At 47.4% G+C, this 27324-nt stretch overlaps 1 protein-coding gene across 6 annotated transcripts in view; it reads left to right on the plus strand.

Moving 5' to 3' along the window:
* LOC106977845 (uncharacterized protein C10orf95-like) overlaps positions 1–27324 on the plus strand; it is a 182660-nt gene that overhangs the window by 95869 nt on the left and 59467 nt on the right. For 2 of the 6 annotated variants that reach the window (XR_008297568.1, XM_053220645.1), the window contains exons 1-3: positions 434–1052; positions 1353–1392; positions 1821–2142. The exons of 1 other annotated variant lie outside the window; for it this stretch is intronic. Coding sequence is in view for 3 of the 5 variants with exons in the window: in XM_053220645.1 (XP_053076620.1) it covers positions 934–1052; positions 1353–1392; positions 1821–2142 (481 nt within the window). In the remaining 2 variants the exon portion in view is untranslated. Of the gene's footprint in view, positions 1–433; positions 1053–1352; positions 1393–1820; positions 2143–9089; positions 12164–17412; positions 19066–27150; positions 27244–27324 lie in introns of those variants that run through there. 3 more of the 6 variants (XR_008297567.1, XM_053220643.1, XM_053220644.1) reach the window with 3 other exon arrangements.

A 27324-nucleotide genomic window follows, 5' to 3' on the forward strand; every position in this document is an offset into this window, starting at 1 on the left:
GCTTCACCCAAGAATTCTCTCCATTGAGAAGCTTGGGCAAGGTATTCGCTGAGATGAAGGTAGTTTTTTGAAAGGGTGTCTTGGAAAATCTCACAAACTTCACTCAGAAACCTCCCTGCAACACCCATCATGGCATCTGGCGGACATACCCCTCTTCCATCTACTATCCTAACTCTACTTCTCAAAACTGATGCTTTAGAAGCACTTCAAATCTTCAAAGCTCTTACCTCTAATTATAGCTCGTCTATATTTATTGACTGAATATTTTTGAGTGCCCCAAATATATCAAGTACTGTGCTAGGCACTGGGAAACAGCAGAGGACAAGACAGAGAAGATTCTGGATGGAATGGAGTTCTGTGCTGGTGGCAGAGGACATACTTAACTTTCAATTTCAGCCCAGGTAATACAAGGAGGGAGTAGGAGCTTGGGGGGGGGGTCTCTAAGTTTGACCATACAGGAGGTTTCCAGTGTCTACAAGACTGCTGTACTGCTGGAATTCAGCAAATGTCTACTGCATGAATGTATTGCCTGCAAAACTGGGTTCTGAAGAATGGGTAGGAGCTGTTAAGTGAGGGAGGGGAGGGTATTCTGGGGAAAGGGAAGAACCCAATGGTGAGGGCCCAAAATACGATTTTTCAGTTTAGAAGGATGATTCCGCAGAGGGGAGAATAGATTTCAAGAGGGTGGGGGCAGAAAGACCTGTGGTCGGGTGAGAAAAAACCTGGAGGAGGGCATGGATTTGGGAGGCAGGCAAGAAGAGAAGGAGGAGGGGGAAGTCAAGGATGATTTTTCGTTTTCCAGTTCAGGTTTACCCTGTAGGCCACTGGCAATTCCTTTTGCGGTTCCTTTTGTTTTCAACCAGATAACCCCGGGAGCCCAGGTCTTCCCACCCCTCAGGCTGTAAAGAATATTCTCCCCAGCCTTTGTTCTTAATGGTGAAGTCCAAGGCTCTTAAGGTGAGGAGGAAGCACTGGCCTAGCGTGGGGAAAGCTTCGTTAGTGTCTCCACCGTCCGCGTCCCGGCTTCGGTGTCGCTCGGAACCTCGCGAAAGGTAAACTGCCAGGGTCGTTTCCGGATTTTACAGAAGGCAGCAAGAGGTCCGTGTGAACCTAGCCCGAGTCACGTACTCTGCCCAGTGGGTGGATGTTAAGGCCCAAGCCCCACGCTGTGATTTTAAGTTCACTCGCTGGGCAAGGTGGGTCATCCCGGGGAGTCGAGGACTCCCCAGGATTCTGTTCAGGCCACGGTGCCCCACCTGGAGCTCGGTTAGCGCAAACATTCCCCAGCATCCAGAGGGAGGCATTACGTTAGGGTTTTCCTGCCTCGTAAAAAAGTTCCTGTCTCCCCCTAGAGCCAGACACACGCCTCCCAAGCCAGACCACGTGTCGCAGGTACGTTTTCTGGCTCTTCCCCTTCCCCGTTCCTTTCCCCTTTCCTCTCAGCCTTAGATGGCAGGAAAATCCTTTACCTCCGACCAATCCCACGGATGCCGAGCCGCGCGCGCGCGCGCCAACTCGAGCTCCTTCTCTGTACGTCATTGGCCACCTCCACCTATGCAGAGTGACAGGCAGCTTCGTCGACCTATAGCCGGAGGAGGCGGAGGCCGCTCGGCCCTCCCAAAGCTGCTTTGTTAGGGGCTCCCTCGCGGTTCCCCAGCCCGCCGCGCCTCTGCTACCTTCCCCCGCTCTCCCAAGGCCGCGCTGCCAGACCCTCGTGGGGTGGCAGCGCCGGAGCGCGCGGCACCCTCATCCTTCCAGCTTGGTGCCACCGGCCGGGATGCAGCCCGGGTACCCAGCGTGCTCCTGTTGTCACTCTTCAGCCCAACTCCGAACGCCCCGCTCCTGTATCCGCCGCCTCCGATTGGCCGCCTGGAGGCGGAGCGATTGTCAGGCGGCCCAATCGGAGCTCCGTTTCCCACGGGTTCCCGTGGCCCCGCCCACAAGGCCGCCGGCAGAGGCGCCCTGACAGCTCCCATTGGCAGACGGCGAGCGGGCCGGAGTGCGGCCGGGCCGAGCAGCGCCGCCGCCGTCGGGCGCGCAGCTCTGCAGCGCCGCGAACGCCTCGGCGCCCGCAGCCCCAGGAGCCCGGCGTCCCCGCATTGTCCCCGGCGGCGTCGCGGAGATCCGGGACGAGCGTCGCGGGTGAGTACCGCGGGCCTGTGCCGGCTGTCCGAAGCCGTCCCGAGGGATCGGGGTGAGGATGCCCGGAGCCGCTCTACCCGTGTCGGGCACGTCCTGACCCCAGTCTCCCGCACACTGGGGCTCCCGGCGGGTCCTAGCTCCCCCCGATTGGGTTTTACTCGTATTGTTTTCGCGTTCACACACTTGGAAGGTGAGGAGCTGGCGAGGGTAAGCTAGAGGAAACATCCCTCGTGCGAGGGAGCAGTCGGGAGGGGGACGAGCCAGCGGCGCCCAGGTGCCCGGTGCCGAATGAAAGTGACAGTGTCCAGGCGTTGGCATTCGGTCTTCTCGGCAGCAGGAGGTCGGCGCTGACCTGCGGCGGCGGCGGCACTTTGTATTTGTCGGCTGATTTTTATCAACTTCGGGGAGGGCGTGCGTGTGCGTGTGTGTATGTGTGTGTGTCTCCGTCCCTGACTTGGGCACCTCCAGGCCTGGGTTTTCGGCGACGTTGTCGGCTCTCACCTTGGCGATCCGTGCAGCGCTCAGGGCGGGACACGCGGGACGGAGAGCCTGGGGGCCGGCACACCGGGCCGGGGACCCGTGGCTAACCTGGGAGGAGGCATTTAAAACGGCCTTCTGCGCGCGCGCAGACAATGACTGGTCCGGGTGCGGGATCCCGGGGGCTGTGCGAGGACTCCCGGCTCCCGATCCCGACCCCGCCTCGCCCTCTCGCGGGCTCTGCCGCTAGGGTCGTGCTGCGCTGCGCAGCTCACCGCCCTTTGGGGGACCCGCGTGGGGCCCGCTTTTGTTTACACACCTCGCCATTGGGCGAGAGCCGCGCGCTGCGCTTCCCCGGCCCGAGGCTGCCGCCACGCGCCCCCTCCGAGCTGGGAGAAGTTGGTGCGTGCTGTCAGGTGACGCCCCCTCCCCCGGCCTCCTGGAGAGATGCTGCAGGGAAAAGACGACTAGACGGCGCCTTCGCGCCCAGTCCCTGCCGCGCACGGCGGCCCCCAGGCCCTGTGCACCCAGAGGAGCCTTGTCCCTGCCAGGGGTCCTCAGATTGACGGCCGTCAGGGCGCTGACCGAGCCAAGCTCACCTCCCTTCCAGTAGCATCCTCTGGCCTTGCCTCCGGATCAGCCCAGGTTAATTCCGAGCCTGCCTTTCCCTGCGTGCTGCCAAGTCTTGAAGGACGCGCGCGAGCCCTTGGGGACGCTGGCCAATCCATGCCCGCTTTTAATGGTACCCACGCGGTCCCGCAGAGCAGCTGTGGGGCATCCTTGAGTCCGAGCGGTAGCGATCGGGTTACCCGAGTGTGCTGACTTGGTGCACAGTTTGAACTGGAGCAGAGGTTGAGAGCCTGGGCGCAGAGGTCGGACAAACTCGGGTTCCCGTATCTGCTCAGTGTCACTCACAAGCTGAGTGATCTAGGCTGAGCTACTCAGTTTCCGAGTCTGTAAAGTGGGAATAACGTGTATTCCCATTTGTGGCGGGTTTTAAACGACAGTTAAAAACCCCTAGTTTTAGCGCAGCAACTGTCACAGATGAAACACTGGAATGGTGTCTCCCAGTTAGAGGGAATCTATTCTTATAGCTAGCCTGTGTCTTTCCCCCTTCTCCTATTCTCCACTTCCCTGGCTCCTATTTTATTTTAGAAAGCTTGAAGACTGCTTTCAGCTTCAAACAGGGCTTGTTTTACTTGGCCTTAGGTTTAATTATAGTTATCTAATCGCTTCCAGCTCCATTTTATGTGTTTGAATTTCCATTAGGTTTTAGTTGTTTCTTCTTTCTTCCTTCTTCCTTTAAGGCTATGCAGAGGCCCAGGCCTGGGTTTGGAGGAGGGAGACTTGTCCAGGTGGGAAGCGGTTGCCGCATGAACCAATGGCCACTGTGCAAAGTGATTAGGACCCGGATGGAGGGAGGTTTGAACAAAGAGATACCTGGAGGCGGGGAGGGAACACTTCCTGGTAGAAGCGAAATTTGAGCTGTGTCTTGTGGCAGAAGTTTAGTAAATCTCTGGTTTCTAGAATATGCTCTGTTGTACCCCATAATGAAGAGCCCCGCCAGGGAGTTTGTTTTTGACTGGTAAACACCAAAGTTGCTAAGTAATTATCTTTGAATAAAGGAGAAATAAACTAAAGGTGCAGGCTGTTGACTAAGGAAGGTAGAAAGGGAGAAATGATTTCATTGAACATCTTCAAAATGCCGTCAGTGTGTTTTGACTTGTTTTTCCTCGGCTCCACCAGCCCGACACGGCTATTTTTTTTTTTTTTAAGGTTAAGCGAGAAGCCAGTTTCATACAGGAAAAACAAAAACAAAACCAAGAAAAACTCCTGTACAGCTCATAATCAGATAGTTTAAGAGACACAATCTCAGACTTGGCTACAACATAGGATATTATCGAAAAAGTGTTTCCAGTTTCAACCCCCTTTTGCTGGTTGGGGCAAATTACTGGGTTAGGTCCAATAACATATTCTTTGAATGTCAACCTCAGAGGTCTTTTTTTTTTTTTTTTAAAGCTTATTTATTTATTTTGAGAGAGAGAGAGAGAGAGAGAGAGAGAGAGAGACAAAGTGAGTGGGGGAGGGGTAGAGAGAGGGAGAGAGAATGCCAAGTAGGCTCTGCACTGTCAGTGTGGAACCCAGTGCTGGGCTCGAACCCTCAAACTGTGAGATCGTCATGAGCTGGGCCGAAACCAAGAGTCCAACGCTTGACCGACTGAGCCACCCATGTGCCCTGACCTCAGGGGTCTTAACTGGCCCCCAAAAGCCAACGGACAGACAGAAACTAGGTGAGTGACTGGAACCCAAGTCTGTCCAGCGGGTGCAGAAGCCCACAGAGAATGCTCCCAACCCTGTTCTGCTCCCCAGACCTGCCTCAGTCACCCCAAGAGGTGGCTGACTCCTGCAAACAGAGGGGCCAGTGGTGTTATTGCTAGGTCTCCATTAATGTACGAGATAACCTATTTAAAGTTCTCCCAGCCATGATTCCCAGCCTTCCTGCACTTGTTCTGGGAATTCTCTGGCCCTTAGGGATGCTGAAAGGCAGCTGTGCCCCCTGCAGCCATCTGGGGATCAAATCAATTGGGGGCCTAGACTTAAAAGGGAGCACGTGGTTAGGAAATCTCATTAGCTGACAATTTAACTCCTCTCTAATGCTCCTGCAAGGAGCGGGGACGAAGACTTCCTCTCCTTTTCCCCTGCAGTCCTCCCTCCCAGCTTCCCTCTCCTCCCCTCCCCGCCTGGCCCAGTCTCCTCCTGGTCAAAATTCCTGCAGTTGGGGCGGCTCACTGAACCCCAGGCTTTCCGCAGCGCCTGGCCGGAAATCTCTTCCCCAGAGCCTTGCTGAGGGCCTACTGGGTGTGCTGGTTGTGAACACTTGGTTCTTTCCTCTCCACAAGGAGCTTACTGTCTGCAGGAGAAGGGTTTGTGAGACTGCACTTTAATAAATGGAAAGTTCAAGCCTGTGCTTTCCCAAGCGAGGAAGGCAGGTGAGAACACAGGGATCACATTGAAACCTCAAATAGAAGTCCGCGAAGGCAGGGGCTTCTGCTGTTTGCGAGTGCAGGAGGGGCAAAGGTGGGAAGGCTGAAAGAGAATTTGGTTCCTGTGGGGGATGGACAGATTCCTGAACCCCACAGGTGCAGGCTTACAGTGGAGAAAGATCCTCATTTTCACTGTCTCTGGTCATTGGACTCCTGTATCCTCCCATCCAAGTACTAACCAGGTCCGACCCTGCTTAGCTTCCGAGATCAGACAAGATCGGGCGCGTTCAGGGTGGTATGGCCGTAGACTGGACTCCTGTATCCTAAACACTGTTCCATGGGAGTTGTGTGTGTGCATGTGTGTGTACACTGTACATGTGTGCATTTAATTTTCCTTTCCAAATTAAGCAGATGGGTAGAGTATATGTTTCTGTGTATGTCTGTCTTTTTGTTTGATTTTTCTCAATACAGGACCAGAAAAAACAGGCCCCAGCAACACTTTTCTGTGTCTTTTTTGTTTGTTTGTTTGTTTAACAGTTCCAAATTAGAGGTCAGTTCATGCCTAAATAATCAGTTTTATTTAGGTAATGACCCCTGTATTTAAAGAAAAGTTCTCTCTTGGGGCGCCTGGGTGGCCCAGTCGGTTAAACATCAGACTCTTGATTTTGGCTCAGGTCATGGTGTCACGGTTTGCTCCAGGAGTTCGAGCGCCAGGAGAAAGAGTCTGCTTGGTATTCCTTCTCTCCCTCTTTCTCTGCCCCCCCCCCCCCATAAATAAATGCATTAAAAAAAAGTTATCTCTCATCGTTGTAGGCCAAATCACTTATTTAGAAAAATGAAAAAAACTTGAATAAAAGAGGCACTCAAAAATTAAGCAGTACTCAGCCAGGAACAGAATGTTTTGAAAACAATGGTCTAGTGTGAAAGGTACCAGATATTACTAGTTAGGTGGGTTTTCCCCTTCTATCCCCTTCCCAATCTCCTGTACCTTCTTCCACATCCCTCCAGCATAAGACTTTCACTGTTCTGGGTCTCCAGGGACCTCGTTAAGAAATTCATAAAGGTCTAGACTGTGGTTATGCGAAGATTCCTCCTGTGTTCTTGTGAGATTCTTCTAGAAGACCTTGGAGCTCTTTTGCTAGGTGAAGAGGTTCCTTCCTCGTGGACTGAGCCTGAGCTCAGAGGCTTGCATTCATCTGCAAGGGTCTCAGTTCCTTGAAATGGTAGCAAAAGTGTTGGGGGGTGGGGGTGCACAATACTGCCATGATCTGAGAGCTGGTCAATTGTGTGTCTTCAAAGGACGTTTAACAGAGGAAGGTTCTTTCAGCTGAGTGCATCCTCAGTTTCAGAATGGGCCAAGGCCCTTTGAGTTTTAGTGCTGTCACAAAGTTTCTTTCCATAAAGGGACACTTGGGTGTAGTTGGGGCAATGGGGGTCCTAGCGTTTTGCAGCCCCCTGGGAAAACCAAAGTATGATATGAAAGATATTGCATGTTTTTCTGGCCGGGGCCGCTTTGACTTTATGAAGGAGAAGGGTTTTTAAAAAAGCCTCTTGTATTATTTAACTACATCATCTGCCCCCCAAAGAACATGATTTTATATAAAGACCTACAGATCAGTATACAGATGTGTGAGGAATTAAGTGGTTGGAAGACTGTGGATCTGGGTGCCCCAGCTTGGCTTGGGATGGGTGGGGGGAGGGGATGAGTGATTAGGTTCTGGAAGTTCAGTTGCTTTTCCTTAAAAACCCCAAACACTGTTCTCTGTGCCCACGGAGGAGGCAGGAAATCCTGCAGAAGGAACCTGTCTTTGCAATGGCTGCCTCCAGCCCCGAGCGCCTCTGTCTGCCCACCCGCCCTCCCCCTCCCCCTCCCCCCTCCCCCTCCCCCTCCCCCCTCCCCCTCCCCCTCCCCCTCCTCCTCCTCCTCCTCCTCCTCCTCTTCCTCTTCCTCCTGCTCCACTGGGAGCTGCTAACCTTGTAAATATAGATCAATTCTGGTGCCTGTTTCTAGTTTCCTCTGCCCTCTGCAGAGGTGATAATGGCCCTGGATAAGCCCCCAGGTCAACCCTGGGGGAGGGGGAGGTTAGGGTCTGCGAATGGGTCTGGGAATTCTCCCTGTGGAATTGTCCACCACGGAAATGGGGTCCATGGGATTTTCTATCCTTTGCCCTTCAGAAGAGGGGGTGGGGCGGGCCTGATGTCTGCCTCAGGTTGAGTCTGAGGGGCCCTGAGGGAGGGGGGTCTGCCTTGCCTCCCCTTGCCACCGTGGAGGCCTCCCACGTCTTTAGGATTCCAGCCCAAAGCCTCACCATCTCAGGGCTTCTTCATGTCCCTTATCCCCTGTCCCCGGAACACGATCTCATCTGACACAGCCTCATCACCTGGGCTGGGTGGAGAGCATTGGCTGAATTGCGGCCAAATGAAGATTTCCAGCAGGAAGCTCTGGGAGCCTCTGGAACTCATTTAGCCGGGGCAACTTGCCTTTTGGGCAGTGTTTGAGAGGCCCAGAGCTGTGGGATCACTCTGCCGTGAGCTCTGTATGTGGATTTTGGGTTTTTTGGACTTAAAAGGAGCCTGACCCAAACCGAGGCAATGTGTTAGTGTTTGCCTTTTTTTTTTTTTTTTTTTTTTTTTTTTGCAAAATGTGCATCTCTATGTCTTTCCATGGCACAGGGATGGCGAGGACTTGGAGGGGCCCCTAGGTTCTGGTCCCCGCGGAGCCCCTTTCCATGCCTGTGAGGCCCTAAGCGCTCTGGGACACTCCTTTGTGCCCACTGCCTAGCGTAACCATTGGACACCCTCAGAAGCGTCCTAGTTTAGCTGTCCAGAATCATGTCCCAGGTGTCAGAGTTGTAACTGTGATGAGGTTTTAAATAACTGAGTGTGGTACTTCCCCGGTGGCAAATTCTGCTGGGTTTTGGTGCTGAGCAGTGTTCACCTTCCCCCTTTCGTGGTTTTTTTTTAAATGTTTATTTATTTTTGAGAGAGAGTGTGAGTGGGGAGGGGCAGAGAGAGAGAGAGAGGGAGACACAGAATCCGATGCAGGATCCAGGCTCTGAGCTGTCAGCACAGAGCCCAGTGTGAGGCTCGAACCCACGTCAAGATGGGATGCTTAACTGTCTGAGCCACCCAGGTGCCCCTCGCCCTTTCATTTTTAATGTGTGTTTAAACAGGGGTCCGTTGTGAGGGAGAGAATGCCATATGCACTTTCTTTCATCTGAAATGCCCTTTGGATCCCACAGTGATCTTAGGTCTTTTGAATATTCTTGCCACCCGTGCCCTGACCCGCGTGAGGATTCTTAACCGTCTGTCTGCCATGCAGAGAGTAGAGGCTTTGTGCATGTTTCTTGGTCCCTTAAAGATCTAACATACATTTCCAGGTTTGCCTTAATATGGATGCAGTCTCTGGCTGTAAAACTTGAGTCAATTTTGCTCAAATATATTTGCTTATTTTGCTCAAATATATTTACTTATTTATTTTTAAAGGGGATAGAAGTTTACTGGATACACCGCAAGGAGGGGAAGGCAGGACAGCGAAACAGAGACTGCTGCTTGGTTAGATTTCAGTCACATTTTACTCAGTGGTGATGATCCGGTTTAATATTTTTCCTGCCATCAAGGTATATTCTTATTTCATCCATATTCCTAATCTCAAGTAATGCCAAGTTTGATTTCTTTCTAAAAACAGGGTGTGAAGTAATAATAATTCCATATAGCATTAACAAACTCGTAGCAGACAAGCTTACGTGAAATGTGTTTTTGTTCCCATGCCTTTTCTATTCCCGCCCACTCTGTACTCTCCTGAAATGATCACTTTTGTTCATTTTTGTTTTTTGTTCTTCTGGTGGTTGTCTTTGTATCTCTAAATAATATGCTTATACCATTTTTATTTATCGGCTTCCTGTTATGATGAAGGACAATTAGGCTGCTTATTTCTCACCTCCTTCCTTCTCCAGATTTTTGCTGCTGATATTTATAGTTCTTATATTGATTAGTCTTCATTCTTTGTTACTTACATAGACCTCTCATTTAGTTTCGTCAACCGAAGACTGTGACATTTGACCTCCCCTTTGTCAAATAAGAATATCGGTGTCTGGATCTGTCTTTCCTCTCAGCTCTCCCCTCTCCACCTTATACCCCCAGCTTCTGTCACCACCAGGGTTTTAAGACTGTGTTCTGTAAGCATGATTACGTCTTCTATGCCTTGTCTATAGATTGCCTTTTTTTTGGTAAGATTTTATTATTATTTAAATATAATTTATTGTCAAGTTGGCTAACACACAGTGTAGACAGGGTGCTCTTGCTTTTGGGGGTAGATTCCCATGGTTCATTGCTTACATACAGCACCCAGTGCTCATCCCAACAAGTGCCCTCCTCATTGCCCATCACCCATTTTCTCCTCTCTCCCACACCCCCATTAACCCTCAGTTTGTTTTCTGTATTTAAGAGTCTCTTATGGTTCTCCTTCCTCCCTCTCTGTTTGTAACTACTTTTTTCCCCTTCCCTTCCCTCCCCTCATGCTCTTCTGTTAAGTTTCTCAACATCCACATATAAGTGAAAACATATGGTGTTTGTCCTTCTCTGACTGACTTCTTTCACTTAGCATAATACCCTCCAGTTCCATCCACGTTGCTGCAAATGGCCAGATTTCAATCTTTCTCATGGCCAAGTAATATTCCATTTTGTATATATACCACATCTTATTTATCCATTTATCAGTTGATGGACATTTAGGCTCTTTCCATAATTTGGATATTGTTAAGATTTTATTTTTAAGTAATCTCTACACCTGACACGGGGCTCGAACTTACGACACTGCGATTGAGAGTCACATGCTGTACCAACTGAGCCCTCCAGGTGCCCCTAGGTTGCTTTTGTTTTATAACAGCTTTATTAACATGTAATGTACATGCCATACAATTTAGTTCCTTAAAGTGTACAATTCTGTGGTTTTTGGTATATTTATAGAGTTGTGCAGCTATCCCCATAATCAATTCTAGAACATTTTCATCACCCCTAAAAGGAACCCTGTGCTCATTATTATGCACTTCCTCTCCCCATGCCTCCCTCTCACCTCTGGTGACTACGGATCTGTGTCTGTAGATTTGCCTGTTCTGGGCATTACCTGTAAATGGAATTATATAAAATGTGACCTTGTGTGTCCACGTTCTTTTGCTTAGCATCATGCTTTCAAGGGTCATCTGTGTTGCAGCATGTGTCAGAATCCCTTTTTATTGCTTGGTAATATTTTACTGTATGGATAATGCTGCATTTCATTTATTCATTCATCAACTGATGGACATTGGGATCGAGCCCACCTTTTGGCTATTGTGGATAGTTACTGCTCTGAGCACCAGTGTAACAAATATGTGTTTGGATACTCATTTAAGAATTTTTTTTTGGTAAACACCTAGGAGTGGAATCACTAAGGTCATATGGTAATTCTATGTTTAATTTTCTGAGGAGCTGACAGATTGTTTTCAAAGTGGTTGCACCATTTTACATTTCTATCAGCAACGTGTGAAGATTCCAGTTTCCCCACATCTTGGCCAGCATTTGTTCTCTCTTGTCTTTTTTTTTTTTTTTTTTTTAAGGGGCGAGGTGCTGGAGGGGCAGAGAGAGAGAGAGAGAGAAAGAGAGAATCCCAGGCAGGCTCTGTACTGAGCATTGTTAGTGTGGAACCTGATGCAGGGCTAGAACTAACGCACCGAGCCAAAATGACTCATGACCTGAGCTGAAATAAGAGTCAGATTCCCAATGGATGGAGCCACCCAGGTGCCCTGCTGTTGTCTTTTTGATGATGGCCATTCTGACCCATGTGAAGTGATCCCTCACTCTGGTTTTGATTTTCGTTTCTCTAATGATGACTGTGTTGAACATCATTTCATGTGCCTGTTGGCCATTCATGTATCTTCTTTGGAGAAATGTCTATTCAGGTCCTTTGCCCATTTTTAAATTGGGTTATTTAGCTTTTTGCTATTGAGTTATAGGAGTTCTTTATGTTTTTGATACTCACCTCTTATCGGATAAATGGCTTGCAAATACTTTTTCCTCTTTTGTAGGTTGTCTTTTCACTTTGTTGGTTTCTTTTGGTAGGTAGGTTTCAAGTTTGATGTAAGCCCACTTGTTTTTGATTTTATTGCTTGTGTTTTTATTTTTATTTATTATTATCATTATTATTACTTAAGTAGGCTCCATGCCCAACAAGGGGCTTGAACTCATGATCCCAGGATCAAAAGTAAGATGCTCTCCTGACTGAGCCAGCCAGCCACCCCTTTTGCTTGTGTTTTTAGACATGATTTCCAAAAAATCATTACCAAGGCTCATGTCAAGGAGCTTTCTTCCTGTGTTTTCTTCTAGGAGTTTCATGGCTTTGGGTCTTACATTTAGGTCCTTAATACATTTCAGTTTAAGTTTTGAGAGGTGTAAGGTAGGGGTCAAGTTTTGTTCTTTTATATGTGAATATCCAGTTTTCCCAGCACCATTTATTGAAGAGACTGTCTTTTCTTCATTGAGTATTCTTGGCTCCTTGTGATTTGACGTTAAAAAAAAAAGAAAAATAGCCTGTTTACTTCAAAAACTCAGTGCATATGATTCAGTTATTTTACTTATTTACCAAAGGCACATGCAGGAAATATTTGCAAAGTAATTTGAAAGTGAGGTGTCTTTGGGTATCAGCTTTTGGGCATTACATTTCTGCTGGGTGATATTTTTGTTGTGTTAGGTGAGGACAGAAGTTCTTAACAGAGGGCAGTTTTGCTTGCCAGGGGACATTTGGTATCATCTGGAAATATTTTTGGTTGTCACATTGGGGAGGTTATACTGGTATCTATCTAGATATAAGGAGATATCAGGCATCTAGAGGCCAGCGATGTTGACATTCTGTGATGCATAGGACAGTCCCCTAGAACAAAGAATTATCTGGTCCATGGTCAGTAGTGCTGAGGTTGAGAAACCCTGCATTCAAACTTTTTTTTTCTTTACATTTATTTATTTTTTATAGAGACAGGACAAAAGTGGGGGAGGGACAGAGAGAGAAGTGAGACACAGAATCCGAAGCAGGCTCCAGGCTCCGAGCTGTCAGCACAGAGCCCGACGGGGGCCTTGAACTCATAAGCTGTGAGATCATGACCTGAGCCGAAGTCGGAGGCTCAACCGACTGAGCCACCCAGGCGCCCCCCAGAAACCCTGCATTCAAAAGACACAAATACCATTAGAGAACGCATATGTAAATTTCTTCACTTACAACAGGAGCTGATGTTTTTTAGGTATTTGGAAGTGAGCTGTCAGATTAATAATGAATCATCTGAGGCATCAGATTATTTTGGTTATTATTTTAGCTGGAATAAATGAAGTATCTTTTTTAGGATAGAAAGTTTTTTTTAAAAAATGGATCATTTCAGGGGTTTTGGGCCCCTCAGTGCTTGGGCAAGATCATCCATTTAATGACTTCAGAATATTGCTGTTAACATACCGTGAAAGGCTCATCCTTAGCCCTCAACTCTGCTGTGGTCAGTGTTATGTGAGGACAAGTATTTGTAGTCTGATCATTAGAATGTCATACCTCTTAAGCAGTCCATGGAGCGTCAAACATTTTTAGAAAAAAAAGACAGTGCGAGATGCACTGTGACATTTTAGAAAATTTTTTTGAATGTAAGAATAATTATCTCATCTTGATATCTCTGATTAGAAATTATCATTTCAATCTATAAATATCAATTGAACTTTAACATTTCACCGCAACCTAAAACAACTAAAACCTCCTAATATTGACTTAAAATATTCAATCTCTGTTTTGTTTTGTTTTTCCTTCCCCCTTCCCCGTCCCCCTCCTGACAGTTAATGCTTTTATTTGGGGATTCAATCGGCCTGTGACTGCTTACCACCAAGTTGCCTTAAAGAGAAAGGTTTGTGGGAGCCTGTTGTGGGGTTTCAACTTGCTTCGAGTAAGAATACCCAAATGGCCTTCTCTCTCTTCGAGAAAATGGGGTTAAAATAAGATGAGCATATTTATGACTGTTGCAGGTTGGTATTAGGATCTTGGAGTTCTTCTTGCCAAAGACATTAGAGATCTAAGTTAATGGCCCATTCTTTACACCAGAACCAGTTCACAGCTTATTAGAGAGAGAAGGGCTAACATTATCCCTCACGGACAGCCTCTGAATTTTAATTGTGGTCATCCCTGTCTTCGCAGCCTGTGATGCAGCAGTTCTGAATCCCATCCAAGTCAGGAAAAGTGAATTTATGGGCCTCCTAGCAACTAGCATCTAGCAGTTTACAGTGCTTGGACTTTATTAGGGGTGCAGAGAGAGCCAGCTCCCCTAACATTCTGGGGCCCAGCCCGCAGCCACGACAGCTGAGTTACAGGGGCTTGGGGAGACTTATTCCAGGAGTGTGTCTTAATATGGTCCTGGTTGCTATGTTATGGTTGCTAGAAAACCATACATGATTTGGGGGAAAATGAAAAGCTCTCAAGGAAATATTAAAAGTACAGTTTTTCCATTTGGAAAAGTTACTTTCTGGAATTTAGAACTGGAGAGCTTAATTAGGACATGAGTCAGGTTGGATGGTTTAATACCATGAGTATTGCAGCAGCCTGTCTGAGTCAGATCTTTGAATTTCCCCCTTTAATTTGAATGAAATCTCTGACATCTAGCAAGTGTTGAAGTGGCTAATGGCTTTTGATTACCTGGCTTCAGCCTTTTGCATTTTCCTCAGACAGTCTGTGGGCTTCCCCTGCCTCCCCCCCCCGCCTTTTATTTTTTTGGTCTGTCTCAGAGATTCTTCCCAAATATCTCATCAATGCCTTTTTTTCCCTTTAATTGTAAAGTATTTCTCTTAGTTACATCAGGCGCCAATAGTAAATGCTGTGTAGCCAAAATCCCAACAATAAATATCTTTCAGTATTGAGATTAAGGGTGATTCTTACTTTCTTATGCATAGTTTTCTCTAACTTAGAAAGATTTTGCAGTGAGGAGGGGTTCCTTTTCTGATCAGCAAATTGCATTAATTAAATACACATTCATCTTTGGGTTGGCGGTGGCTAGTAGAAACTTAATCTTCCAAGTCATATTTTCTTGTTCCATAATCCACTTACACATGGGGATTAATAGCAAAGTGCTCCTCTCCTCGATGAGGACAATGGGAAGAATAAAGAATATGTGTATTCTGGCCTGAGTGAGCAAAGATGAGAAAGCCTGTGGGGCAGCCAAGTAGCCCAGTGATTAAATATCAATGGAAGGATTAGCCCCATTGTTGATGGATCCTTTCAGGCAAAGATTGAACCCAGACCCCCAGTCATTAGAAAGTTGCTGACCTTCCAGTGTTGACTGTGTCCCTTTCTTTAGAATCCTTTCCCCAGAGACAGTGGTCTTACACCCATAGTTCCAAACATGGTTGTGCCTCTTGACCTCGGTTTTTCCCTAGGATTGCTTCCTTGCTCGTGATCTCGCCCATCTTCTCTGGAGGTCCCAAAGAATGGATGATTTTCAGGTCAAGTTTAATTCATGTCTGTGTTAGTTTTTTAAGGCTGTTGCAAAAGATACTTCAAACTGGATGTCTTAAGACAATAGAAATTTATTCTCATAGTCGGGTTGCTAGAAGTCCAAAGTCAAGGTGTTGGCAGGGCTATGCTCCCTCCGAAGGTTCTTAGGGAGGGGGGGTCTTGCTTCTTCCAGCGTCTGCTGGCCCCCAGGTCTTCCTGGGCTTGTGACAGTATCACTCCCAGCCTCAGCCTCCTTCTTCACATGGCAGTTGTCTCTTGTGGCTGTGTGTCTGTCTCTGAATCTCCTCTCTTGAAGGAGGCCAACCATAAGAGACTCTTAAATACAGAGAACAAACTAAGGGTTTGCTGGAGGGTTTGGGTGAAGGGATGGGCCAAATGGGTGATGGGCATTAAGGAGGGCACTTGTTGGGATGAGCACTGGTTATATGTACGTGATGAATCACTAAATTCTACACCTGAAATCATTATTACTGTATGTTAACTGTATATGTATATGTAACTGTATATGTATATGTTAGTTGTATATGTATAACTGTATGTAGCTGTATGTTAACTACCTTGGATTTAAATTAAAAAAAAAATCTCCTTCTCTCTCTTATAAAGACACCAGCTATCGGGTGTAGGGCCCATCCTCATCCTTTATGACCTAAACTTGGTTACATCTGCAAAGACTCGATTTCCAAATAAGGTCTTATTCATAGGTGCTAGACATGTCCTTTTTTGGGGGGGACACATTTTAACCCACAAGAGCGTCTAAGCACCACTCCATTACATGGCCTGTTTAAAGCAGGTAGGGACTTGCAATGTGGATGTGTACTTACTGCTAGGAGATCAGATTTTCCTAAAGCTGATAATGTCATCATGAATTTATTACTATTTTTTTTATTGTGGCTTTTTGCTTTTGTCTTTTTAATTTTTTAATTTTTATTTTTTAAATTATTTTTTTAATGTTTATTTTTGAGAGAGTGAGACAGAGTGCAAGCAGGGGAGGAGCAGAGATAGAGGGAGACATAGAATCTAAAGCAGGCTCCAGGCTGTGAGCAGTCAGCACGGAGCCCCACGCGAGGCTCGAACCCACAAACTACGAGATCATGACCTGAGCCAAAGTCGGAGGCTTAACCAACTGAGCCGTGTAGGCGCCCCTGTTTTGTTTCTTTTTAAGTAGGTTCTATGCCCAACGTGGGGCTTGAACTCATGACCCGAAAATCAAGAGTCACTTGCTGTACAGATAGAGCCAGGCTGATACCCGTATGTCACCATGAGTTTAAACTTTCAAAGGCCCTTTGGTCCCAGCCCTGCATTCTGCATTTCATCTCTCAGGACTCTTTTCTCAAATACTTTGAGCCAGTGAAACAGAAATCCCTTTTGCTTTGGGTTGTATCCTGTTTTCTACGTTCCTTCCTTCCCTTCCTTTTTGTTTTTTGCTCACATGGTCTCTAGATCTGGACTATTTATTTTTGAGAGAAAGAAAGAAAGAGAGAGTAAGAGAGAGAGAGAGAAGGGCAGAGAAAGGGAGACAAGGAATCTGAAGCAGGCTTCAGGCCTTGAGCTGTCAGCACCGAGCCCTATGTGGGGCTTGAACTCACAAGCTGTGAGATCCTGACCTGAGCTGAAGTCAGACGCTTAACTGACTGAGCCACCCAGGCGCCCCAGGATTATTCCCATTTTTGCTTTTCCCATCTACCTCTTCTTGTGTCTCAGTGAACTCTTCTTGGAGTCCAAACTCTTTGAATTGATCTTGCTTTCCCACAGCTTCACCACACAGAAGCTTGATCTGTGTTTGCCCTGATTTACGACATCAGCAGTCAGTCTGTACGCATGGTGCATGGGTCATTGCCAAGAGGGCAGTCTTTGGAGGACAGCTAAAAGATAAGCCCAAAGCAAGAAAGGGCTGTACTCAGGAGAGACTAGAGACACACAGGCAAATTCTGCCAGGACCCGCTGGCAAGAGGGAGGTGTCTTAGTTGCCGGTGAGCAGTCTTTGGCCAGGATGAGTCTGATGCTGTCACAGGAGTCAAAATGAATGAGGCAGCATGCACTCTGAGGGGAAGGGTGGATGGGTTTGTGTCCACATCGAGGCTGCTACCTAAGGAAATGTCATAGGCTGGGTGGGTCAGACAGCAGACTTTTATTTCTGGCGGTGTAGAGACTGGAAGTCCTGAGATCAGGGTGACCTCCTGGTTGGATTCTCAGCGTGGGCTCTTCTCCTGGTTCTGTCGCCTTCATCTTATACTGTGGCCTTTCTCGGTGCATGCACATTCAGAGATCCCACGTTTCTTTTCTTTTCTTCTTCTTTTTAATCAGTTCCATCAAGGGGCTCTACCCTCGTGATCTTACCAAAACCCATCTCTCAAAGACCCAGCCTCCAAACACCATCCCACTAGTGATGAGGGCTTCACCACCTGAAATTTTGGAGGACACAGACATTCAGTCCACAGCAGTGAGCAAGCAGCCAGGTACGTAGTTTGGAACCAGAAGAGAAAGAGAAACTAGGAGACACGCAAACAAAAGAATCTAAGTCCATCGTGCCAATATGCCTTTGATTCCAAGGTGAGCTCTTGGGGACCTGGGCTTAGTTAAGGGTTGCCGAGGCTTGGGGACGGGTCGCCAAGGACCGAGCCTGCGGATGGATGGGGAAGAATTTGTGTCTGGATGCTGAAAGTATGCGTAGAAAATCATGGAAGTTCTGAGGGGTGGTGAGGGATAGGGGCAGGGAAAACAGTGAGGGGCTGAGGTGTGTGGTCTTAGGAGAATCCACTTTTGCCTGGAGGTAGGACTACCCAACAGGCCAAGCAGAGAGGGAGACAGAGTGGAAAGGGGATGTTCATGGAGGGGGTGCCTTGGAGTGTGGTTCGCAGCACGTGGTGGGTGTAGGGTTGAGGGCATAGCGCTCATTGCAAATATCCACTGAGGGACAGAGGCAGGCGGCTGGTTCCAGGGAAAGGGAACACGCTGCGGATCGAGTTCTGATAAGGGTCCAGGCCTCTGCTTTGGTATTCTCAAACTGCTTTACTGGGCAGGGGCTGCAGGCAGACCTGAGCAAACATGCAGCTTCTAAATGGGACTTTGAGTTGCAAACATATCAGCTTAGTCTTTAAAATGGAGTTTTCTTTACTGCAGGATTATTAAGAACAATCAAGTGCATTTAAAAGGGGGCATTCTCCCACATTCCTACTGTAGGAACATGTTGATTGCTTTTGGTTTCTCTGTTCCTTCTTATCCGTAATTAATTGTCATGTCCTTTCAACATATTTGTAACTCCTGCATAGATACAGCTTTGTGTTTTGTTTCTTTTCACGTAACATCGCAGTGTCAACATGTGCATTCTGGCTGCATTGGCCTCCAACTTGTCATTTACGACGATCGCACATTCCAGCGATCATTTACTTAACCATTCTCGTATACTTGAATATTTATCTTGTGGGCTTTTTTTTTTTTTGCCGCTATTAAAATTTTTTTTTTTGACGTTCTTTATGTCTGTATTGCCTTTTTTTTCTTTCTTTTTTAAAACTTATTTTTTTCAGGATAAATTCCCAGGATGTGGTATCTGTATTAAATATGGCATTAAAAAAAAAAGGCTGTTAATTTGCATTGCCAAACTGCCTTCCAGAAGTCTTGAGCTGTTCATCTAGATGAGTCTCACCACAGCGCTGGGTCTTAATCATTTATTCTGTTGCTGTTTTTTTGTTTTTTTGTTTTTAATTTTTTTTAACATTTATTTATTTTTTGAGAGACAGAGACAGAGTTTGAGCGGGGGGGGGGGAGGGGGGCAGAGAGAGAAGGAGACACAGAATCGGAAGCAGGCTCCAGGCTCTGAGCTGTCAGCACAGAGCCCGACGCGGGGCTCAAACTCACCAACTGTGAGATCATGGCCTGAGCTGAAGTCAGATGCCAAACTGAGCCCCCCAGGCGCTCCTATTTTGTTACTCTTAATTGAATCTCTCTCTCTTTCTTTGCTTTCAGGTAGACTGAAGTTTTTGGGTTTATTGTTTGAACATTGTTTTAAAGTTTTAGAAAACACTGCCATTGGCTTGTCTTTTAATTCCTTAACGTACCCCGTAACAAAACAAATCAATGGAATAAAACAAGGAACAACTTCCTTTGGATTCCTCATCTGTGAGACGTTGAGGTTGAAGCCAGTCATTCCTGAAGGTCTTTCTAGCTTCCAGCATCCTGCATCTGATTTGATGAACCAACAGTGTAAAAGGGGAATGGGAGGCATCCCTAAGAGTTCCGATGCACCAGCTGGCGAAATGGCTGTAGGTGACCTGTTGTTGCCTGGTTTTTGTTGTTCGTTTATAGACTTTGTTTATTTCTATTTTTTTTAAAGTTTATTTATTTTGAGAGAGAAGGAATGAGTGGGGGAGGGGCAGAGAGAGGGGGAGACACAGAATCTGAAGCAGGCTCCGGGCCCCGAGCTGTCAGCACAGAGCCCAGTGGAGGGCTCTAACTCACGAACCGGGGAGACCATGATGTGAGCTGAAATCAGACGCTCCACCAACTGAGCCACTCAGGCACCCCTAGAGTTTATTATGTTTTAGAGCAGTTTTAGGTTCACATTAAAATTGAGCAGAAAGTTCAGAGAGAGTTTCTGTATCCCTCCTGTCCCCACACATACACAGTCTCCCTTGTTATCAACATCCCCCCTGGAGTGTACATTTGTTACATTTGATGACCCTACATTGATGCATGATTGTTACCCAGAGTCCATAGTTCATATTCAAGTTCACTCTTGGTGTTGTAGATTCTGGGTTTGGACAAATGTGTCCAAACATGTCCAATGATGTGTATCTCCCATTAAAATATCGTACAGAATAGTTCCACTGCCCTAAAAATCCTCTGTGCTCTGTCTATACGTTTCTCCCTCCTCCTTTGCCCCTGGTAACCACTGATCTTTTACTGTCTCCATAGTTTAGCCTTATCTAGAATGTCATACAGTTGGATTGCGGTTGGCTTTGAGGAAGCTGACATCACCTTTGAGAGTCTCTCCCTGCTATTTCCTGGCCTTCTGCTATGGTTGCCTCTGGTTTGGGATTTTAGAGTCGGAAGGATTGATAAGGCTCTCCAACCCACCAATCTTGTCTGTGACACCGTGGCTGAAGAATGTTACCTGAGCCTTTGTTGTGGTTTCTGTTATGGAGCCAAGGGAAGAACAGACACCCTGCATCAGAGAGTCCGGGTTCCATCTCCTGTGCCGACTCCCGATTAGCTAGTTGACCTTGGTCAAGCCACTTCCCTCTCTGAGGCTGACCCTATCTGATCCCTCTGTGGAGTGATGTTGGAGCAGTGCATGCTCCCAGGTTGTAGGGGTGACATGGATACAAGGTGGGCTGGCCTTTGTTAAGCCCCAAAGGAAGGCACAAAAGTCCATCAAAAGAGCCTGGACAGCCTTGAGCTTGGCTGAGCAAGTGAATTGTTACAAAGTTGTTTACTGCAGGGAATGGAGGTTGCCTCCCTGAAACTTCCAGTGATGGCCATTCTTCTGCCCCCCACGTGCCCCCCGCTGTCCCGGGTCGGGGGAGTAAGTCAACCCCCCAACCTGTAACCACTTACTGTCGGCTCTCATGCCTCCCCCATCTCACTCCAGTGCGCCTTCATCTGTCCTTTGTAGCACGTGGATTCTTTTGTTCTGTGAACACCCGATTCAACACGGGCAAATTTCAGTGTAGACAAGTCAAATGGGCTGAATCGTATCCACCCCCCCCCCCCCCCCAATTCATGTTGAAGTCCTAAGCCCTGTGCCTTAGAATTTGACTGAATTTGGAGACCAGGTTTTTAAGGAGGTGACTAAGTTAGAATGAGGCTATTACGGTGGACCTAATCCAGTATGAGTCGTGTCCTTATGAAGAAGAGGGAATGTGGGCACGCAAGGAGGCGCCATGATGCTTGAGCGCAGAGGGAAGACCACGCGAGGGTGGAGTGGGAAGGCGGCCGTCGGCCAGCCAAGGAGCGAGGCCTCGGAAGAGACCCACCTGCCAGTGCCTCCATCTTGGACTTCTGGCCTCCAGAACTGTGGGAACAGAAATTTCTGTTGTTGAAGCCACTCAGTTTGTGGTGTTTTGTTATGACAGCCCTTGAAAACTAGTCCAGGAAGGTAATGTAGTTTTGTCCCCACTTTCCTGCCCCTTTTCATCAGTGTCTTCCTGCGGCCCCTTCTGTGCTTTCCTTATTGAGCTTTTCTGGGGGAATTAATGGGACTTGCAGGTCAAAGGCCGTCCTTCAGTTTATACTCTCTTCTGGGTAAAGAATGAGTGGCCATTTTTTTTTTTAAAGTAAGTAATTAATTATATAAATGACTTTTATGACTATGATCATTATGCTTGGCTACCTTTTCTCTTTAAGTTTTTTCTTTCTTTCTTTTTTTTCTCCTTTTTAAAATGTTTATTTATTTTGAGAGAGACAGCTCTAGTTGGGGAGGGGTAGAGAGAGAGGGAGAAAGAGAATCCTAAGCAGACTCCATACTCGGTGTGGAACCCGACATGGGGCTTGATCTTACAAACCGTGAGATCATGACCTGAGCCAATATCGAGTTGAACACATAACTGACTGAGCCACTCAGGCACCCCAGAAGTTTTTTATTTTTATTTATTTTGAGAGAGAAATAGAGAGCAAGCGGGTGAGGGACAGAGAGACAGAATCCCAAGCAGGCTTCCCGCTGTCAGCGCGGAGCCCGATGAGGGGCTTGAACTCACGAACCGTGAGATGGTGACCTGAGCCGAAATCAAGAGTCGGACGCTTAACCGACTGAGCCACCCAGGTGCCCCTATGCTGACTACCTTTTATAGATCCTTTTCTTTGTGCTGGGATCTTTACACTTTATCATTAAAAAAAAAATCTCTGCAGATGGGTATTGTTATCCCATTTTACAGATGAGAAAGTGGGGAAGCGAGCCAGCAGATGGCATGAGCAAAGCCATGTGGTGTGGGTTTTGTGGATCCCCGAAAACTACGCTCATCAGCTGATGACAGCACCGGGGTGGCTCTGGGGGGGCTGAGATTGTCGATTCCCCCACCCCCCCTTCAAGGCCACTACATTACCCACCCCCTTCGCATTTATACCCCTCTACTGGGCAGTCCAGTCTGCCCACGTGACCCTATGCGCCCGAGCAGACTGTTTATTGTGGAATAACCAACCCATTCTCTTTTCTCCTCTCGTTTCACACATCCAATGGCTCGGAGTAGTCTGTCAAAGGTATTTTATTTAGGCAAGGCCGTTTAAGAATGGCAGACATTTCCTGTTGAGAGGTTTTATATATGTGGTGTGTGTGTGCTCCTGAAGGCAAATGGATGTTTAAGTGTGTGTGAGGCGACGTTCAGCAGGCTCCGGAAGTCTGGGGACCACTTAGGTCTGTAACCCTCACTCTCGCACCAGCTGTCCCGCTCTGCGAGGCCTTCTGGGTTTCCCATTTATGGGCCCTTTTATTGTTATGACACCTGTTTAAATCTGGTGTTTCCATTCCGGGAGGCCTGCTAGGTGGCTGCCTCGAGCGGCCGTGCCGGGTTCGACGTATGCGGGCTGCGAGCCTCCTCCCCCTGTCACTTCTTGTGGAAAATCCATTTTTGGTGTTTCGTTTCAGTTAAGAAAAGCATAGAAATCTTTCCGGGACCCCCTCCCCCCTTCCTGCTTGCAGCTAAAATTTCAGGCTGTGACAGTGGAGGCCAAATCTCTCTCGAAACAAAGGCAGCACTAATCAAAACGTTGTGATATGCACGTTTCTTTTGGGAAAAAAAGATGATCTCTTAGAGCGTGTCACATGGACTTTGTTCCGTGAAATCCCATGATGTTACATTTGCATGGCACCTGCATCCTGTGTCATCACCCTTAGAATTATCGATATTGTTGGCGAGGAGAGCTTTGCTGTAGACGCGGGGGGATCTCACCCGCGTTTTGCAGAGAGGAAGCTGGTTATCAACATTTGTGTATATACGTGCTTATTTAGTGAAATGGCAACACAACACACATACAGAAAAGCGTGCATTATTGGAAGCATCTGATTGGATGGATTCTTACAAACGACATACCCGTGTAAGCGGCGCTCAGATCCAGAACCTGCTAAGAACTCAGAACCTTCCTGTGGTCCCTTCCTGTGAGAACGCTCCGAAAGGCAGCCCCAGGCCTGACTTGTAACACCACGGCTTGAGCTTCACCCTTGATAATCATGGTAATCAATAAGGATAATGATTTTTTGTCCCGTGTTTTGGATACGCTTTGCGTTTCTGCCTTTCCGTGGTTTCCGATAGATGCTCTGATAAAGTATACACGAAGGTAACTACTTTTCTTGGTCTCTTGTGAATCCTCGCTGTATCGCTTTATGTAAGTAAAGGTGTGTATTCTGATTTTTGCACTTTCCAGGAAGACAGCATCCCATCCTTGCTTCTCTACACCTTCCTCTACAATGTCCCTTCGTCTCCCCATTCAGTCCTACTATCCCTGCCACTGGTCTTATGTAGTGAGTTGGGTGGTGTCCCCCAAACTCATGTCTGCTAGGACCTCAGGATGTGACCTGGCTTGGAAGCAGGGTCTTGGCAGATGCAGTTTATTAAGAAGAGGTCATGTGGGAGTCAGCTGGGCCCGAAACCTGATGATTCAGATTCAGAGACATGACACGATGGGAGGGGGCTGGAGTGATGCAGGCAGAAATTGAGATGATGTGCCTACAAGCTGTGATTGCAGGAGCCACCAGAAGGTGGATGAGATGGGGAAGGGGCCCTCCCTGGAGCCTCCAGTTGGAGCACAGCCCTGCCCACATCTTTGTTTTAGACTTGTCTCCAGAACGGTACCCACATTTCCAGTGTTTGACATCATTTGGTGTGTGTTGCTTTGTTACAGCAGATCCAGCTGACTGATACACTCTACTTACCCTCTCTCCTGGCTGCATATCACCGCCTCCTCCCTGTCGCTGCATCTTCTCCATGGAGGTCAGCCATCCATCTTAACACATGTCTGATCACGTCAGTCCTGGTTTACAACCTGTCTTGAGTTTTCCCCAGTATTCATTGGGTGAAGCCCAAGCTTCTTGATCTGGCGTATGTGCCCTGCTCTGCCCCTTCTTTTTTTTTCTTTAAGTTTATATTTTGAGAGAGAGCACGCGTGCGTGCAAGCGAGAGAGGGACAGAGAGAGAGAGAGGGAGAGAGAATCTTAAGTAAGCTCCATGCTCTGCTTGGAGCCCGATGGGGGGCTTGATCCCACAACCCTGGGATTATGACCTGAGCTGAAATCAAGAGTTGGACTCTTAACTGACGGAGCCATTCAGGTGCCCACTGCTCTGCCCCTTCCGCCTCACCTCTCGCTCGCCCCAGCCTTGCTGACTCAACCCCGAAGTGGACACAGATTGGCAGCTACCAACGGGGTGGCTGAGTCTGGATTGAAGAGTGCCAGATGTGACGTTGAATTTGATGTACGTAGCTGGCTCTTCTGGGCTCCAGTGGTCCTCGACTGTCCTCGTTACTCTGCTTGGAAGTTCTTGCATTTAAACTACCTTCCTGGCCGCCAACGTGGTCCACGTTACAACCTCCACTCACAAGTCCACAAACATAACATGCTCCCACATGTGCAGCTGCAGGGCTGTCGTGGTTGCAGTGCTGGGTTTGCACGGTCTGCTTGTCCACTTATTCACAGAATGACCTTGCTCCATGCCTCAGTTTTCTTATCTGTCAAATGGGGATAACAATAGTACCCACCTGCTAGGGCTGTTGTGAGGAGTAAATGAGTTAATTCCTGTAGATGTTTCCAATGGGCTTGGCACCCAGTAAGAAGCTCAAAAAGTGTTGGCCCCAAACTTCTGAGTAGCATTTTCTCCCCTTCGGGTCTATTCTTGCTTACTTTTTAAGGTTCAGTGCAGGCACCGTTATCTCTTGAAAGCTTTCCAAGATCCTCTCTGCTGCCATAATCACCTGTTGTCTTCTTTTAATCCGTTCGTGTGTCTCTTTTCATTGGGGCCCCAGGAGGTCTTGAGGGCAGGTCCATTCTAGATTCTGTTCTGGAAGCCTTTGCTTGCTCGGAAGAGAGTAAGTAATGATCTGAGTGTCTTCCCAAGTACGGGGATGTGCCCGGGCTGGACCTCAGACTCTCCTGTCAGCTGCAAATGCTTGTCTGGTGGCTGTTGTGGTCCCATGGGGACGTGTGGAGAGTCTGAACCCCAAAAGAGATCAGGGCAATAGGAAGGGAAAAAAGACTTGGGTGGAGAAGCAGCCGTCAGGCTGACTTGACAGTTAAAGGGACCTGCTGTGGGCACATGAGTGGCTCAGTCAGTTAAGCATCCGATTTCAGCTCAGGTCATGATCTCATGGTTCACGAGTTCTAGCCCCGCATAAGGCTCTCTGCTGTCAGGACAGAACCTGCATCAGATCCTGTGTCCCCCCTCCCTCTCTCTGTCCCTCCCCGGCTTGTGTGCTCTCTTTCTCTCTCAAAAATAAATAAACATTAAGCAAAAAAAGGGACCTGCCATGATCCCAGAGCTCCCATGGGATCTGATAGCCAGGGGTCTCTGGGGAGAGGGGGGAGGGGTGGGGAGTGGGCACCCTTATTACCCAATCCACAGTGCCTCAAATGGGGTCATTTTCCCACTCAGCTTCACAAAGCTCAATTTCAATACCTTTCATGAATTTTAATCAGAGTATTGAAATAACTTTCTTCTAAGGTGATATGAGAAAAAATTGGGTTAGCGAGAACTTCCCGGATCAACTTAGAGCAACAAAGACCCTGAGTAAAAACTGTCAAACACGGCAGATATGCTAACAGTGATGATTCCTTTAGGGTTCGTGGGGTGCTGGAGACTCAGTGATGGGCAGGCAGAAGTGAAGATTCTGAAGTGCTGATTTTGGGTTCTTTGGTTTATCCTGGAACTTGGAACAGGGCAGGTCATGAACGCAGGGACGCAGTTTCCTGTAGTTAAAGATGTCTGCTCTCTCAGTGCAGGCACTGAGATTTAACGGCCATTTATTTATTTACCTATTTATTTTTTAATGACTTTCTAATAACGCGTGGGGCTCCACAAAAGACAACGTCCCCTGGCCAGAGTGTAGGGGGCTTAGATGTTACTGGTGAGTTTGGACACATTTTGTGGACGCCCCTAGCATGTTTTTTTTGTTTGTTTGTTTGTTTTTGTTTTTTTTTACTTGGGAGGTAATATTTTGTGTTTTCTATCATATTGAGGGTGTTGGTTTTGGATCTGAAACTCAGGACCCTGGAGAGGCTCTCCCGATTCCAGACAGTTCTTTCCAAAAGACTGGAGGGCATCTTTGTCCCCTAAAAGGGCCATGAAAAGGAAAGCTTAGCATGTCCTGGAACTGGGCATTTAGAACCTCAGGAATCCCTCACACTTCAGAAGTTCTGTATCGAGCCTCGTTTCCTCCTGGCTACGTGTATAGTCAGAGGGGCTCTAGCTCTACTGCCCCTTCTGGTGACCGCCAGCCACATGTGGCTGCCGAGCCCTTGAAATGTCTGAATTAGGATGTGTTGGACATGTGAACTACAGATCAGATTTCGAAGACTTAGTAAGAAAGACTTAGTAAGAAAAATCTCAACTGCTTCTCAAAAAAAAATTTTTTTAAGGTAGAAATTCTTGGGGCTCCTGGGTGGCTCAGTCCGCTGAATGTCGGCTTTCAGCTCAGGTCATGATCTCACCGTTGGTGAGTTCAAGTCCTGCGTCGGGCTGTGTGCTGACAGCTCAGAGCCTGGAGCCTGCCTCGGATTCTGTGTCTCCTCTCTGTCTGACCCTCCCCCGCTCACATTTTTTCTCTCTCTCTCTTTCTCTCTCAAAAATAAATAAACATTAATATTTTTTTTTAAAAAGTAGAAATTCTTCTTTGCTTTTAATTTTTTTATGTAAGCAATCTCTATGCCCAGTGTGGGACTCGAACTCACCACCCTGAGATCAAGAGCTATGTGCTCCACTGACTGAGCCAGCCAGGTGCCCCTCAATAACTTTTATATTGATTATATGTTGAAATAATATTTATGATATATTGGGTTGAATAATATTGGTTATTGTATTTAATTTTACTTTTTTTTTTTTTTTTTTACTTTTTTTTTAAATGTAGCTACTACAAAATTTGAAGTGATGTTTTTATTGGATAGCCTTGCTCTGGACAGTGACCGCCTACTTATTTTCCTGGGGTAACTTGCAAGAGTGGGTGAGTTATCTCTTATTTTAGGAATCTCTTAGCTCTGACGGGCCTTGCAAAGCATGTTGGAAGCCAGGGTTTGGGGAAAAT

This window comes from Acinonyx jubatus, chromosome C2, assembly GCF_027475565.1.
Source record: "Acinonyx jubatus isolate Ajub_Pintada_27869175 chromosome C2, VMU_Ajub_asm_v1.0, whole genome shotgun sequence".
Lineage (NCBI taxonomy): Eukaryota > Metazoa > Chordata > Mammalia > Carnivora > Felidae > Acinonyx > Acinonyx jubatus.